The sequence below is a fragment of the Tamandua tetradactyla genome, chromosome 10 (assembly GCF_023851605.1).
Source record: "Tamandua tetradactyla isolate mTamTet1 chromosome 10, mTamTet1.pri, whole genome shotgun sequence".
Taxonomy (NCBI): domain Eukaryota; kingdom Metazoa; phylum Chordata; class Mammalia; order Pilosa; family Myrmecophagidae; genus Tamandua; species Tamandua tetradactyla.
This window is the reverse complement of record NC_135336.1, coordinates 65,489,505-65,507,486: the sequence shown is the minus strand read 5'-3', so window position 1 is coordinate 65,507,486 and position 17,982 is coordinate 65,489,505. Positions and strand designations below refer to the sequence as shown.

Here is a 17,982-nt window from a genome sequence, read left to right as displayed (position 1 = left end):
ACATAAATTTAAGTATCACACACAGATCAAGCAATTTATTAGTTTCCTATATTGGAATCTGTGCCCTCTGTAGATTGATTTTCAATTGACTTGAAAATGATATAGGTATGTGTGTGCGTATCTTCATATACATCCATACGTTGTGCATACATAAATGTTGTATATTTTATTCACATAGCATACAATCCATCCAAAGTGTACAACCAGTGGCTCTCAGTATAATCTCAGGGTTGTGCATTCATCAGCACCATAATCAATTTGAGAACATCATCACTGTTCCAAAAAGAAAAATCCCATACCCCTGCACCCCCTATTTTGACACTTAGCATTGGTATGGTATCTTTGTTATAACAGATGATAGAATATTACATTATGTTAATTATAGTCCATAGTTTGCATTATTTTTCCCCATATACCACCATATTATTAACATTTTGCAATAGTGATGAACATTTGTTCTTCTTTCATGAAAAATATCCTTATATTTGTATTATTACCCACAGTCATCATCCACAACAGTGTTCTCTATGGTAAATAGTGCATGTTTTATCCTCTAGCTTTCCACCTAGTGACATACATGTCCATAAACGTCACCTTTCAACCACAAAACAAACATGGCTTGGCACCATTGGTTACACTTAGCATAATGAGCTACGATCACCTCTATACATTTCCAAACCTCTATAAATCAATCTTACTGAAAATTCTGCACAAATTATGAATCAGTTTCCCATTCTGTGGCCCCATTCTTTTTCCTGGTAACCTATACTCTGGATTTTAACTCCATGAGTTTGCTAGTTATGATTTAGTTCATATTATTGAGACCATACAATATATGTCCTTTTTGTTCTGGCTTATTCACACAACATAATGTCCTTACTGTTCATCCATTTTGTTGCATGTATCAAGACTTCATTCCTTTTTACAGCTAAATAATATTCCATCATATGTATATACCACATTTTGTTTATCCATTCATTTGTTGATGGACACCTGGGTTGTTTCCATTTTTTGGCAATTGTGAATAATGACACTATAAAAATTGGAGTAAAATGCCTGTCTGTGTCCTGGCTTTCAGTTCTTCTGGGTATATGAATAGTAGTCTGATTGCCTGATCATATGCAATTCTGTAATTTGCATCCTAAGGAACCACCAAACTATGTTCCTTAGCCACTGCACCATTCTACATTCCCTCAAGCAGTGAATAAGAGTTCCTATTTCTCCACATCCTGTCCAAGACTTTTAGTCTTCTGTTTTCTTAATAGTGGTCATTCTAGTAGGTGTGAATGATATCTCAGTGTGGTTTTGATTTGCATTCCCCTAATAAGTAGTGATGCTGAAAATTTTTTCATGTACATTTTAGCCATTTGTTTCCTTTTAGAAAAGTGAATACATCTTTTGTCCATTTTAAAATTGGACTGTATGTCTTTTTATTGCTTATTCATAATTTTTTAAAAAAATTTCTCCCATTGAGTAGGCTGCCTTTTCACTTTCTTGACAAAGTCAAAAAAATTTTTAATTATGAAGAGGTCCTCATTTATCTATGTTTTCTTTCATTGCTTCTGATTTGGGTTAAATGTATAAGAAACCACCACCTTCTACAAGATCTTGAAGATGCTTCCCTACATTTTCTTCTAGGAGTTTTATCATTCTGGCTCATATAATTAAGTCACTGATCCATTTTAAGTTAGCTTTTATATAAGGTGTGAGATAGGGATCCATGTTCATGCTTTTGCATATGGATGTCCAGTTCTCCCAGTATCACTTGTTAAAGAGACCGTCATGTCTCAGATGAGTGGATTTGGCAACCTTGTAAAAAAGTAGTTGACTATAGATGTGAGGATCTATTTCTAAAATTTCAATTCAATTCCATTGATCAATATGTCTATGCCAGTACCATGCTGTTTTCCACTGTAGCTTTGTAACATGCTTTGAAGACAGGAAATGGGGGTTCTCCAAATTTGTTCTTCTTTTTCAAAATGTTTTTGCTATTTGGGGGCCCCTTAACCATCAAAACAAATTTAATCTTTGGCCTTTCCATTTTTGTAAATTGGGCTGTTGGAAGTTATAGGGATTGTGTTGAATCTGTAAATCAATTTGGGCAGAATTGATCTTAATGATATTTATTCTTCCAGTCCATGAACATGGAATGTCCTTCCATTTATTTTGGTCTTCTCTGACTTCTTTTAGCAATGTTTTGTGGTTTTCTGTGTATACATCCTTTATATTCTTGGTTAAATTTGTTTCTAGATATTTGATTCTTTCAGTTTCTATTGTAAATGTAATTTTTTTCTTGATTTTCTCCTCAGATTGCTCATTACTGGTATATAGAAGCACTACTGATTTTTGTGTGTTGATCTTGTACCCTGCCACTTTGCTGAACTCATTTATTAGCTCTAGTAGCTTGGTTGTATATATTTTTGGACTTTCTAAATATAGGATCATGCCATCTGCAAATAGTGTGAGTTTTACTTCTTTCTTTCTGATTTGGATGCCTTTTATTTCTTTTTCTTGCCTAATTGCTCTAGCTAGAACTTCTAGCCCAATGCTGAATAACATGGTGCCAGTAGGCATCCTTGTCTTGTTGCCGATTTTGTAGGAAAGCTTTGTCTTTCACCATGTAGTACAATGTTAGTTGTGGGTTTTTCAAATGTGCTCCTTATCATGTTGAGGATGATAGGGTATCCATTCCTATCTTTAAAAGTGTTTTTAGGGTGGGCCATGGTGGCTCAGCAGGCAAGAATGCTTGCCTGCCATGCCAGAGGACCCAGGTTCGATTTCTGGTGCTTGTCCATGTATAAAATAAAATAAAATAAAAAATTAAAAAGTGTTTTTATCAGGAATGGATGCTGGATTTTATCAAATGACTTTTCTGTATCAATTGAGGTAATAATGTGGCTTTTCCCCTTTGATTTATTAATATGGAGTGTTACATTAATTGATTTTCTTTGTTGAACAACCCTTGCATACCTGGGATAAAATCCACTTGATCAGAGTGTGTAATTATTTTAATTTGCTTTTTGATATGATTTAGTTATTTTGGTGAGGATTTTTGCAACTATATTCATTAGAGAAATTGTCTATAATTTTCTTATCTTGTAGTACCTTTGTTTGACTTTGGTATTAGGGTCATGTTGTCTTCATAGAACGAGTTAGGTAGTGTTCCTTCCTCTTCAATTTTTTCAAAGAGTTTGAGCAGGATTGGTATTAAATCTTCTTGGAATGCTTGGTAGGATTCACCTGTGAAGCCATCTGGCTCTGGGTTTTTTTTTTTTTTCTGGGTGGGTGGGGGGAGTTTTTGATGAACATTTCAATCACTTTACTTGTGGTTAGTTGGTGTGTTCTATTTTTTCTAGAGTCAGTGTATATTGTTTTGTATTATAGAAAATTGTTCTTTTCATCTAAGTTGTCTAATTTGTTGGCACAGTTGTTCATAGCCTCTTATAATCTTTTATATTTCTGTGTGGTCAGTAATAACATCCCCCTGCTCAATTCCAATTTTATTTATTTGCAGCTTATCTGTTTGTCTTTGTCAGTTTTGCTTAGGGTTAGTTAATTTTTTGAATTTCTCAAAGAACCAACTTCTGATTTTTTTAATTCTATTTTTTACTCTCAATTTCATTTATTTCTGCTCTAATCTTTGTTATTTATTTCCCTCTCCTTGCTTTGAGATTAGTCTGCTGCTCTTTTACTAGCTTCTCCAGGTATGTAGTTAGGTCTTCAATTTTAGCTCCTTCTTTTTTAATGTAGGCATTTAGGGCTATAAATTTTCCTCTCAGCACTGTTTTTAATGCAACTCACAAGTTTTGATATGTTGTGTTCTCTCTCTCTCTTTTTTTTTAATTTGTAGATTTAGTCACTATTATTATACACTCCAGGCATTCCCAGATTATACCATCTCAATCTTCAACATCCATCTTTCTTTCTGATTTCATTTATGCCCCCAGCCTTCCTCCCTCTATCATTCTCACATGCAGCTTCATTCAGTGTTTTAACATAATTGTATTACAGTTAGGTAGTGTTGTTCTGTCCATTTCTGAGTTTTATATTCAGTCCTGTTGCACAATCTGTACCCCTTCAGCTCCAATTACCCGATATCTTACCCTATTTCTATCTCCTGGTGGTCTCTGTTACCAACGAAATATTCCAAGTTTATTCACTAATCTCAGTTCATATCAGTGAGACCATACAGTATCTGTCCTTTCGTTTTTGGCTAATCTCACTCAGCATAATGTCCTCAAGGTCCATCCATGTTGTTACATACTTCATAACTTTATTCTGTCTTAAAGCCGCATAATGTTCCATCGTATGTATATACCACAGTTTGTTTAGCCACTCGCATGTTGATGGACATTTTGGCTGTTTCTATCTCCTTGCAATTGTAAATAATGCTGCTATAAACATTGGTGTGCAAGTGTCCATTTGTGTTTTTGCCCTTATGTCCTTTGAGTAGATACCTAGCAATGGTATTGCTGGGTTGTATGGCAATTCTATATTCAGCTTTTTGAGGAACCGCCAAACTGCCTTTCACAGCAGTTGCACTATTTGGCATTCCCACCAACAATGAATAAGTGTGCCTCTTTCTCAACATCCTCTCCAGCACTTGTCATTTTCTGTTTTGTTGATAATGGCCATTCTGGTGGGTGTGAGATGATATCTCATTGTGGTTTTGATTTGCATTTCTCTAATGGCCAGGGACATTGAGCATCTCTTCATGTGTCTTTTGGCCATTTGTATTTCCTCTTCTGAGAAGTGTCTGTTCAAGTCTTTTTCCCATTTTGTAATTGGATTGGCTGTCTTTTTGTTGTTGAGTTGAACAATCTCTTTATAAATTCTGGATACCAGACCTTTATCTGATATGTCATTTCCAAATATTGTCTCCCATTGTGTAGGCTGTCTTTTAACTTTCTTGATGAAGTTCTTTGATGCACAAAAGTGTTTAATTTTGAGGAGTTCCCGTTTCTTTCTTTCTTTCTTCAGTGCTCTTGCTTTGGGTGTAAGGTCTATAAAACCGCCTCCAAGTATAAGATTTATAAGATATTTCCCTACATTTTCTTCTAACTGTTTTATGGTTTTAGACCTAATGTTTAGGTCTTTGATCCATTTTTGAGTTACCTTTTGTATAGGGTGTGAGATATGGGTCCTCTTTCATTCTTTTGCATATGGATATCCATTTCTCTAGGCACCTTATCGAAGAGACTGTTCTGTCCCAGGTGAGTTGGCTTGACTGCCTTATCAAAGATCAATTGTCCATAGATGAGAGGGTCTATTTCTGAACACTCTATTCAATTCCATTGGTCAATATATCTATCTTTATGCCAGTACCAAGCTGTTTTGACCACTGTAGCTTCATAATATGCCTTAAAGTCAGGCAGCATGAGACCTCCAACTTCATTTTTTTTCCTCAGGATACTTTTTGCTATTCGGAGCACCCTGTCCTTCCAGATAAATTTGGTTATTGGTTTTTCTATTTCTGAAAAATAAGTTGTTGGGATTTTGATTGGTATTGCATTGAATCTATAAATCAATTTAGGTAGAATTGACAGCTTAACTATATTTAGTCTTCCAATCCATGAACACGGTATGCCCTTCCATCTATTTAGGTCTTCTGTGATTTCTTTTAACCATTTCTTGTAGTTTTCTTTGTATAGGTCTTTTGTCCCTTTAGTTAAACTTATTCCTAAATATTTTATTCTTTTGGTTCCAATTGTAAATGGAATTCGTTTCTTGATTTCCCCCTCAGATTGTTCATTACTAGTGTATAGAAACACTACAGATTTTTGAGTGTTGATCTTGTAACCTGCCACTTTGCTGTACTCGTTTATTAGCTCTAGTAGTTTTGCTGTGGATTTTTCAGGGTTTTCGACATATAGTATCATATCATCTGCAAACATTGAGAATTTTACTTCTTCCTTTCCAAATTTGATGCCTTGTATTTCTTTTTCTTGTTTAATTGCTCTGGCTAGAACTTCCAACACAATGTTGAATAGCAGTGGTGATAGTGGACATCCTTGTCTTCTTCCTGATCTTAGGGGGGAAGTTTTCAGTTTTTCCCCGTTGAGGATGATGTTAGCTGTGGGTTTGTTCCTTTGACTGGGTCATATCTTCAATTTTCCTGGTGTAGGCATTTAACTACCTTAACTAGTTTATTCTGGAGATTGCTTTTCTTTCTTTTACCTAGGGTTTTCATGCTGGATGAACTTGTTGTCTATCTGTTCTTTGGCATTCAGTTCAGCTTTTTCTGGACCTCTAGCTTAGGTTTTGTTTAACAGGGGAGAATTTTTTCAGTTCTTGTTTTACTGTTTCTTGCCCTGCTTGTATGGTGCCTCCTCCTGCCGCCTCCCCTTAGGAGGGTTTACATAGGTATTATAGACCCCAGCCAGGTTTTCCCAGGCCAAACTGGCCTCCTATCAGGAGGAAAGAGTCACCTGTGTTGGTTTTCCCTGAGGGTGGGACCCAGCAGGTTGAAAGACTTTCCTGTGAAGTCTCTGGACTCTGTTTTTCTTATCCTGCCCTATAATATGTGGCACTTGTCTGTCTGCAGGTCCCACCAGCATAAGATGATGCAGTACCTTTAACTTTGGCAGACTCTCCCTGCTGGGGCGTGGTGGAGACGGAGGAGAGGTTGTAGGCTGGTTTTAACAGCTTCAAATTACCTAGCCCTGTGTCTGAGTCCCTTAAGGGAGGGATTCCACCTGAGTTGAGTGGAAGGCACAGGTTCCAGACAAGTTCTCAAACGGGCTTGTTTCTGCCTATGCCTGGGGCATTTGCAGCCGAGAAGCCCTACCGCTTTATTCAAAGGCAGTCAAGCCTTTGTAGAAACACAGCCACAAAAACCTATTTCCTTTTTTTTTTTTTTTCCTTTTTCTGTCAGCTGTGCCCCCTTGGTGCTGGGGCAAAAATCAGCAACCTCTGCTTTGACCAGGTTCACCTGAGCTAGGGGCCTATTTTTAGTAGTCCGAGTTTGTTAATTAATTCCACAATTAGCATTTGGTTGGACTCAGCCCCTGCTGCTGTTAAAATCTCTTTCCTTTCCCCTCTGGGAAGCAGCCTGTGGGGGAGGGGCGCCGGCCCCCGCAGCTTGGGGAACTCACGGTTCTGGGGGGGCTTGCAGCCAGTCCAGCTGGTCAAGACTGGGGTACGCTATGTGTCCGGTCACTGACGTGGCCCCAGGAGCTGTTCAGTACTGTTTCTGGTTATTTAGCAGTTGTTCTGGAGGAAGAACTAAAATGCACACATTGCTAAGCCGCCATCTTGGCCCCAAAACCGACATTCATCCGACAGTTGTGTTCTTGCTTTCAATTTGTCTCAAGATATTTATTGACTTCTGCAATTTCTTCCTTGATCCACTCTTTCAGAATGTGCTGTTAACCTTCATATATTTGTGAATTTATCAGTTCTCTGCATTTTAATGATTTCCAGCTTCATTTCATTAAGATCAGAGAAAATGCTTTGGATAATTCCAACATTTTAAAATTTATTTAGACCTGTCTTATGAACCAACATGTGATCTATCCTGGAGAATTGCCCACGAGAATGTGACAAGAATGTATATCCTGCTTTCAGGGGTACAATGTTCTGTATATGTATGTTAGGTCTAGTTAATTTATCAAATTATTCATGCTCTCTGTTTCCTTATTGGTCCTCTGTGTAGGAGGTCTACAATATGATAGTTTTTTGTTGTTGGTATTTTGTGTAGTATTATTTTGGATAACAGAGAACTAGTATTCAATTTCAGATCTAAGGTTGATTTCTTCCTCCCTTTTCAAGAAATTATTAGTGCAAACATCTATTTAATGAAGATGTGTTTTTCATGACAATATGGACTTTCAATCTACAAAATGATGGACCAAACTCTCTCAAACTTATGAGCTTTATTTTGCAATTCTTAAAAGTACACTCTGTCATTTATTCCCTCCTGCTAATAGTACATACTGTACCATAGGCAGAAATGTTGGAAGGGAATAGAGAGCCTTATCACCCAGTTGCTGTGTGCCAATGGAGGTCACCTGGCAGTTATTTACAGCAGTTGTGGCTATTTCACTTAATACACAGCTTACATACCCAACTAGTTACTCATAAAGAGCTTGGTAACACTCATTCACAAGCCTGAGTTATAAATGTGCAAGTCTGAGTTAGGTGAAACACTAAGGGGGTAATCATTGATTGAAGGGGAATGGAATTTACCAGTGATCCTAGGGTTCTTAGAGCAAAAGCTATGCTATGCAAATAAAAGCAGCAGTGGAGGACTGACGTTTGGGGTCATCTGAAGTAGCTAAGCAAATGCACAAAACCCTTCTCTGTAAAGCAGTCCATACCTCCCTGCCTTCAGGGACATTTAAGTGGTGGGGATAGTGTGGTCCTGACAACAAACTTGGAACATGTTTCCAATCCCTGACTCACCATCCATGAAGCTATTGACCAAGCAAATGTATTTATGACCATTCTTATTCACTTTAATTGCCTTGTAACCCCGTAATAAGAACTAAAAGTTACTGAGTGCTTTCTAAAATGAGGCACTGAGTAAAGAGCTGTAACTTGAACTAGGTTTTCTGATCACTGTATCATACTGTTCTTTTAAAATATGGTGCAGGCTTCAGGGTGAAAAGGTGAAATATATACACAGCATATACGAGGGCCAAATACTTCTCCCTGGTCCAGTGGAAATGACACACTAGAAAAATTGTGAGTCATAAGTAAACTTCTGAATTGAATGCCCTTTAGCATAAGCGTATCTATCACAAAATACACTTTATTCATGTAAACAAATATTGATTTCACTGCACAAGTTTTGCCAAGAGTTAAAATCCTGATGTAACATTTTAAATTATAGAGACAGAAAAACATATAGGTATTATATCTTAATTCCTCTCACTGCCAATTAAGAAATTCTGCCCTACAGTATGAATGTTTCTCTGCATTTTGCTACAAATCACCATTAATAAGATAATAGGGCAGAGACATTAGAAAGGAGTTCATTTGACTTTTCCCCCTACAGGCTGGCTTTAGTGGGAAAATTTATCCACATTTCAATTCTAACACATGGTGAATGATAAATGAACTCTATAGCACAAAGGAGGTGACATTGCTTATGCCATATATTGCTGTTTTTTTTTTTTTTTTCCACAAAGTTCACAGCTTAATGCTTGTTCCCCTATAAGGAATATATAGTCAAATGAAACCCACCATTCTAAAGAACCCAATTTCAGGACTCAATTCAAAACAGGTAAAAAGAAATTGTCTGAGAGATGCAAGGCTGACCAGAAAGCTGCTTTCTTGTTTGGGTTTCTCTGAGGTACTGTCTGCTTCAGCTTATTCCAAAGAGGAAGAGCAATAGTAAGCCTATTTTACTTTGCTTTCATCACCACATTCAATGGCTGTAGGACCACAAAAAGAGAAAAAGATATTTGCTCTGAAGCTGAAGGCTGAATGCAAGAGAAAAACATACTGCTTCCTTCTATATCTGTCTGTACTCTCCTCTGTATTACTTGAACAATAGGCTTCTTATTGAGAGACCCTCCTGTATGATCCCACATAGCAATGGCTATCTCCCTGATGGGTGACAAATGTTGTATTGATATTGCAAAGGGGAGTGCTCCAGCCAGAGGAAAAAAACACCTGCATTCTTTTACAGTTGCTACAAGAAAAGTCAATTTATTGTCAGTGGTTACATTTTGGGCTTGAGAAACATGTTGACTAACTCCCCCAACTTATGTTAGAAGTGATCACATCTGCTAAAAATAAGACAAGGTAAGAAATATCAAACTCAAAGAAAAGAAAACACAGCAGGACGTGACCCTCAGAGTTAGAATATTATAAAATAGGAAACAGTCTCGGTAAAAATGTTTACAATTTAATTTTTGACTATTAAAAAGTATGGCATTGGGTGGTGGGAGGGTGGATTGGTGGCAGAGTTCTCGCCTGCCATGCTGAAGACCCAGGTTTGATTCCCAGTGCCTGCCCATGTTAAAAAAAAAAAAAGCAAACAAACTGGCATTTTCTGAGTAGCCCAATATTAAACTGAAATATTAAAAAAGCATCATTTAGCATTAGGGATAAATCCTATTTTGTATGACAGAAAATTACTAATAATGCTAATATCAGAAAGACATGGAAAGAAACCTGTAGCCATTTTTGTTTTCTAGAGCACAAAAAATTAAAACAGTAAAAAAATACTTATTCTGGGAAAAGACAAGAGAGGGAGCAACCTCATATCTGATGTTGGTAACAAATGCATTAGAAAAAAATTTTATAAGGCACAAAGATTAAAATTGTGTAACTCTCTTTTGTAATTATTGGAAATGTTTTGCAAATAAAGAATGGGAACTTCTCACCCGATGACATAATGATGATAATGTTATTGATATGAAAATGAAAGGTCCTAAAGTGAAATACGCTAGAATATTAGAACATTCTACAAAGGCCTTTTATGTTGTAATAGAAAAAAATGACAATAACAACTTACAGTCTTATTTTGGATTTTTATTTATTTATTTTATTTTGGCATGTATTTTATAATTCCTATCTAGCAACATACATTTTCTGTTCTTCTTGTGTAAAAAGAAGAAAACATTTGACAAGGGCCATTAACCTACAATACATTTTTAGAGTCTAACCTTAGACTGTGAAATCTAAAGCACACACTGCAAAATAAATCAATATAATGAAAATAAAGGATATAATTACTCTGGTCTTAAAGTTTACTTTGCCACAGAGGTCACAACAAAAAGAAAACAGGTTCTAGGCTTTAAGTAATTTCTTGTCATTTTTAACAAAAGCAATAATAGGGAAAATGGCATATCTCTTTATATATAACATACGCAAAGGTAAGGATTCATAAACTGGAACATGTAACACCATGGCTGAATGTTGTGTTATCAATCACAGATACAATATATAAGATTACAGCAGTGCTAAGGTATTAATAAAGTCCCTGTAATGGGCAAAGCATCACAGAAAGCTTTAATTAATATTTTCTAGGATATACCATTATCAGCTGGCGCCACTGATTCCTTCAGGAAATCAAACAAGTATTCTATTTTGAAGTTAAAGTAAATAAATACATTTCAGTCCTAAATATTCAATGCTTTACTGAAAAAGTTATAAGGAAGATGGGTAATATATAGATTTAGCTATAAAATGGAGCCTCTTTTTTATAGCTTCCATTATTAAAACAGTTTTTAATAGAAAGACTTCCCAGTACTACGTATTAATCATAAATAATGAGGTCACAAACAAAAAAGCAAACAGGCATTGTTAACGTAAAGGAAAAACTAGATAATTTAAAAAGATGAAAGATAATTTATGCCTTATAAATGCAACATAATTTCTTATGAATGAACTATATGAATGAAATTATATCAATGATTTTAGCCCTGTGGTCTGCTATTTAATAAACCAAGGGGCAATTTCATGATTATCTCACTGAGAAGACAGTTAATTCAGCTTCTAATAGTATGCAGGTTTTCAGCTGGAGAGTAGCCTAGATATTTGAATGGGTTGTTAGAATTTCAAGATACAAAATCCTGGTACCTAAAGAAAAAAACATCAATCCCCATGCACTCCAGTCTATTTTGTACATGTGGAAGGTATCAGAGTTGAGATAAAGCATTTTAATATTTATTCAAAATCAATCCCTAAAATACAGCAAAATAAACATTAGCTAAGGCAATTTTGCAAATTTTTTTACTAATTGAAAGTAAAACATATTTTCTGAAATGTTACAATTATGGCTTTAGGCCTTCAGAACAGATTTCAGCATCTACCAAGAAACTAGGTGAGCAGGAGATCACAAGAATAAATTTATGCAAAATCAGGTTGGATGAGCTCATAGATAATTACCTTAGTATTATATTTGATGCAATTTAAAATTTTATATTATTAGTATATATTTCTTATAATATTTCTAAGGACAATTTGATAAAACAGACAAAACAATCTTGATACTTCGTACTTAGTCCAAGAGCTATTAGAACAAATAAGGCCATCAAATATTCATCTTAAAAAAAAATTACGGTGTATGTTCAATAAAAACAATTATATATGACAACAGGATCAAATAATGGCCAGGGGTGTAAAATGTTTTAAAGACATTGTATGTACACTTCATTTGAGAATATGAGCTGCTCAGATAGTTTGAACATATAGTCCAGGACCAATGAAACTTCAAAAATGTTCCCCTCTCTAATTTTTGAAGAAAAATTTGATATTCATTTGCATATACTAACATGGAATTTAAGACATCAGATGTTTTGACGAGACAACTGTAGTCTGAAAAGCTTACACATTATAAGAGCTGTGACAATGAGGACAGGAGAACAAAGCACGCCTCTGCATTCATGGAGCTGAAATCAGGCCTCTTCAGTTTGGTAGGTCCACATTCTGCAGGACGAGGGCTGCTCGGCTTGGAATGTACACCTAAGTCAACACAATCATGTAAGTGCAACGGAAGGAAATACTGAACTGGATGCCATGTCAAAAGGGCATAGTCATGATGGAATCAGTCTGTCTACAGTTGCTGTTGTCTTTACCATGCTTTCACTACTGAGGCTCAACTCCACAACTTCAAACAGTCCTGACATCAGTGTAAGACTATTTTAAAACAATCACCACTAGAGGGCTCTATACGATTTACAAAGAATGTCTGTCAGACACTGGTGACAGAAAGGGCATTTTTATGGCCATATTCAGGCAACAGTAAGATGATGAAGAAAAACTGCACTGCAGTAATATTCTATAGAATGTCATTCTTTTCAGCTGAATAAAAGCAATGCAAAAGTACTGTTTTGAATCACACTTTTATATATAATCCTTTTTCCCTCTCTTCCTTTTCCTCTCTTTCTAAAATCTATTATCTAAATGTAATGAAACCGATTTTAAGCGTATTTAGGATCTTCCCCACTTTAAATCAATCAATACACTTCCCATTGCACTTAAAATAAACTACACAGTCCTGACAAGCCCTGAACAGGCCTGTCTCTCCTTGACTTTGTCTTACATTTCAGCTCATGTCTTCTTTTGCCTCCTCTTTCCTCTCCCCAGAGGCCTTTATGTTCCTTGAATATATCAAACTCCTTCCCTTCTCTGGGTCTTTGCCTATGATGTACCCTCTGACCAGAACACTGTTTGCCTTGCTGCTTACTTATCTCTTGGGTCTTGAAAAATATCAGCTCCATGGAGAGGTTTTTCTTCACAACTGAAGATACAATAGGTTGACCACTTTATTTTCTATTATAGCACTATTTCTCTCTGAACACTTAATACAATTTGTGTTTCTATGTTTTTTTTTCCTCCAAGTTTACTATCTCCTCCCCACTACACTGTAAGTTTTATGAGGGCAGAAGACAAATGTCTTTATATTCCTCACTCTTACAATAATGTCTGGACAAAGTAGATGACAATAATGAGTGAATAAATGAATGAATAATGAATAAAATAATAAACAAAAGTGTTATCAGTATGTGCATATTTCCCAAGAAATTCTCTAATATGCTTAAATCTAAATTATTTCTCATACAATTGATGTGATTTTTACTGTTTGATGCTTATGTGCTATTTTATACATACATGTTTAACTACTACCAACAAAGCAAACAGTAAAAATTTTATAGATTGCTGTCATCATTGTGACAATCTTTCTCCATTTTTGACTTTGCTAATATTTTATTATTTTAGGCCACTTAATTTCTAAGTGGGAATCTGATTGATGTTTAAAAAAATCATTTGTAACTTAGAACCAGAACGAAAGGTTCAAAGCCAACATGGCTTTAGAAAAATGCAAAAATAACAGAACAACCGATTTCCATTGAATGACACTATTGAATATCCAATGTATCTCAATTCTGTAAATGATTATTTTCCCTTAGTTTCTGTGTGAAAGAATAATTACAAACTCAAAAAAAAGGGCACACAAATAGTTTTTAACATTAAAGAATAAATAAGACTTAAAATGGTGGAATTTCAAGAAATTTATATTGTAAGTGAAATGGCTGGACAGCAGTGTTTATAATCCTCAATTAAAAGTAATAGTGATTTAGGATATGATCATCAGCTGAGAAAAATTTAAAATGCTAACAGCCCCTATGTAGCTCAATTTCTCACAGTCTGATTTACAGGACAGTACAGCCAAAAAGATAAATATTATATTGCTGAAGTCGCTAAGTGTAGGTAAACCATGTGTTTAAATGCCACACTCTGTTTTCCTATAATTCACACATTATTTTTAACAACTTATGGCTTTTAATCCATATCAGAATTTAATGCTATTGGAATCACTTCTATTCAATGTTTTTTTTTTTTTCTCTTTGACTCTGACAGGTAAGGTGTTATGAGACAGGTTCAAAAAAAGGAAGCTAGAGGTATTCAGGAACAAGGCAGAACTATTACTAACAATCCAATCAAGTGCAATCCAAAGGATGCCCTATTTTCATAATCAAGCCACAGACCAAAGTCACACAGACCAAGGCAAAACAGATCAAAGCAACAGGAGAAATAAAAGAAATAAAAAGTCAGATCCAACCAATTCCATAGCTAGGGACTTACCAAAATAGACATGAGCAAGAGACAGACTTGCCCTTCCAAAGAAGTTTGTTATCTACTTATTAAGGGGTACATTAAATGAGTTATTTCTGTGGATCTCAGTGACCAGGTTTAATCAATGGGACAGCAGGTTATAATCAGAATGGTTTTAAATTGTTTCTGCCATGAGCAATCTAAAACTGAAAACTAATCTAAGTTTCTCAGTGGCACCAGAAACTGGACAAAAGAATTAAAGTTCCCTCTATTTAAAAATGTTTCTCGGGCATGACACTGCTCTACATGAAGGTAAAAGGATTCTAGTAAGTGAAAAGCTCCAGAGAAAGTTGCATGAAACACACATGGCAGGTTCAGGACAAATTATGATAGGTCCCTCCTCAGTGTGTGGCACTGAAAGGTATATCAAAACAAGTCAAGTGTCTTTCATATTTTTTTTTACCAGAAATCTACTTTGATTTATAACCTTAATGATTTTGTTAATTAAATATAAATATTGTAATAACTAATCACTGATAATTTAGAAACTATTTTTTCCCTTTGATCTTTTGGTATTTTAGCTTGGCCCAAAGTGAAGAGTGAAAAAAGGGGTGATGTAAGACGTTTGAAGTTTGTAATACATGTATTGAGTCTTCTATTTTGTCATTTAATTAATAAAACAAAAATACTCCAATAAATTCATTAAATGACCATAGTCATTTTATGTAGGGTGCTTTTTGATGCCAATTCCAGTCACACTTAGATCCCTTAATATTATCTGTTCAAAACCTTTCAGTATAATATCATTAATAGAAATATTGTGTAATTATATTTTTTTCAGTGCAGCATTAATTACCAGAATTTATTTATGCTGTTTTAGAGCCGCTGCAATATAGGCAACATGAATGAATTTCTGCAAGCAAGCGATTTTTCATAACTAAGCTATTTATGGAATTTTGATTTTTCTTCTATTATAGTGTTCTGACTAGGTTTAAGTAGATTCAAACATAAATATTTAAGTACATTTAAATATAAACCATTGATATTTAAGCACATGTATTTAAAACGACTTAGCATGCGTTTCACAGATAATATATGCAGATAAATGTATCTACTATGGTCATTTATTAACCATTAATTCTTAAACATTTTATAGCTAACATTACATTAAGAACATATGAAACAATGTAACATGTGGCTATAAATTACATTTTTTCTAGCTTTATTTATACTCAATTCTTCAAAGGAACAGATGCCCATGGTATAATCCAAATCAGTCACTAAGAGACCAAAAAGGCATGCTAATCTACCTGGTTATTTTTACTATCTTGACTTAGAATACCAACCATTAGCTTGGCTAAAAAAATAACTGATCACATAATGATTATGCCACACAGACAAAACTTTTTGTTCCTTTAAGATCATAATAGAGTTGCCAAAATTAACTACACAATTTTTGAGAACAGTATGTCAAAAAATTTGAAAACAAGTAAATTTTACAATAAAAAGTGCTTTAACATTTAAAAAGTATTTTTTTTTACTTTTTCTCAGAAATTATTTAATTTAGCAATGGTGTAATCACATATCTTGGTATTATGAAAACATGATTCAATGAAAATGGCGTTAGATTTTTAACAATCTATATATACAAATTTTCCATAAGGAATTTTTGAAAAATAAGAATCATATCTAAAATTATTTCAGTCTTCAAATATATGCTTTAGTTTGTAAAATAACTTCCAAGAATAAAAAAATCTTATTCTAACTCTATTTTGTATTAGAGAAAAGGTATTGACAATAAGTACTTCTCTATAGAAATGTCTATTATTTAATTCAGAAACATTAAACAAATAAACTCTAAGAATTGTGACTATTTTTCATAGGTCTGAATAAACGACACATTTTCATAATTTTGTATAGAGCAAAAGACATTATATTAATTATTACATTTATCTTCAATTCAAACAACCTAAGGACAAAAAAGATACATCCATGATGAAACCCTAATTCAAACCAAGTCTGCTTTTGAGTCCCTACACTGAGAGTGGGAATAAACAGCCCTACTTCCTATTGGAAAGGGAACTAAGTGGCAAAATAATAAATGCTAAAACTATTATTTTATTCACATTATCTTTTTTGAGACTGCTTGAAAGGAATCTAATTCATTTAAGGCTCAATAATCTCTTTTTCCCATTTGTGCCAGGGAACTTCAATTTATAAACCAGAGAAGAGAAAGGAAATCCTCCTCTACCCCTCAGTACACTAATTAACATAAAGGTTAACATATAGGTTCCTATATCAGGAACCAAAATAGAAATGATTGTTCTAAAACGGAGCTTCCAATGCTGCCAGTAAAGCAGAATGGGGTTCTGCCCTATTGCTTTTTGGCATTTGAGAGATACTCCGACCTTAACAAATACATTGCAGTGGTAGCTCACGTGCCATTATCCCCTGGCTTCACAGTTTCAACTGATGGAGCACATAAAGACGATGCCAGAGTGGTACCTGCTGATGCTGCAGCATGTATGGCTATTTTAAGAATCCTTTGAGCTATGTTCGTCACTATCTTTGAAAACAGATTTGACACGTCTTCAGCAGATCCTTTGGATTATTGAACTTGCAAATTAAGCTTTAGCAAATGTTTGGCCTCTGCCCCAGACTTTATGCTATGAGTATGGGAGGCATGACTAATCTCACGGGTGGTGCTATGAAACCTATAGCACTTACGGTCACCTTCAAGGAACTTGATTGGATCCCAGCATATATGAATCAGCTTAATAAGAACTCCAGTATAATGAGCTATCCCTTCTTCTCTAATTATATTCAGACTAATCTGTTTTCTTGGATCTACCGTATTTTACTGATCCATTTAGATTCCCTTATTTCTACCTTAAAACCAGTGATCATTTCATTTGGAGCCTAAAGACTTATTTAAATAATACCTGAAACACCTGTAGTCATCAAAAACAAATTGCTGCCACTGGAAGATAGGGCTAACCCCCAGCTTACTGACCGACTTGGATTAGAATTCTATTACAGGCAGTGGCTCAGTTCTATTTCTCATGTGCTGGCAGTGCTGGAAGCCTCTACTTATTTTCGAGAATTATGAGATTCCTATTCCACCTGCTAATTTAGAACTGCACATTCTAAATTTGTGGGATAAATTCCATTAGTGCTTGAAAAGTAATCTCCTGTGTGCTGATGGTGCTACTGAGTAGACTTCTTTAACTATGACAATATCTTTTCTTTTAAAAAATAAGACATCAATGATATTTTCTGCTGAACCCCAAAGATTGTGAGCCCTTACCTACATGTGTAATTTCCCCCAAATTTGGGATAAATTCTTCATTTGTATGTCCCCAAAACATTTTATGTTTTAACATATTTAAAATACCTAAACTGATTATTGAATGGCTATGACAATAATAACTTTAAAATACATATCTAATAGCATCCTTTAGTTCCCAAAAA

The 17,982-nt window shown here is 34.9% G+C and overlaps 1 protein-coding gene across 1 annotated transcript in view; it reads right to left on the bottom strand.

Annotated features, from left to right (window-relative positions):
* Positions 1 to 11,905: 11,905 nt before the first annotated feature.
* Positions 11,906 to 17,982, bottom strand: part of GBE1 (1,4-alpha-glucan branching enzyme 1) — a 344,340-nt gene continuing 338,263 nt past the window's right edge. Inside the window, exon 16 of the mRNA XM_077118703.1 lies at positions 11,906 to 12,417. Coding sequence (XP_076974818.1) covers positions 12,361 to 12,417 — 57 coding nt within the window. The 3' untranslated portion in view covers positions 11,906 to 12,360. The remainder of the gene's footprint in view (positions 12,418 to 17,982) is intronic.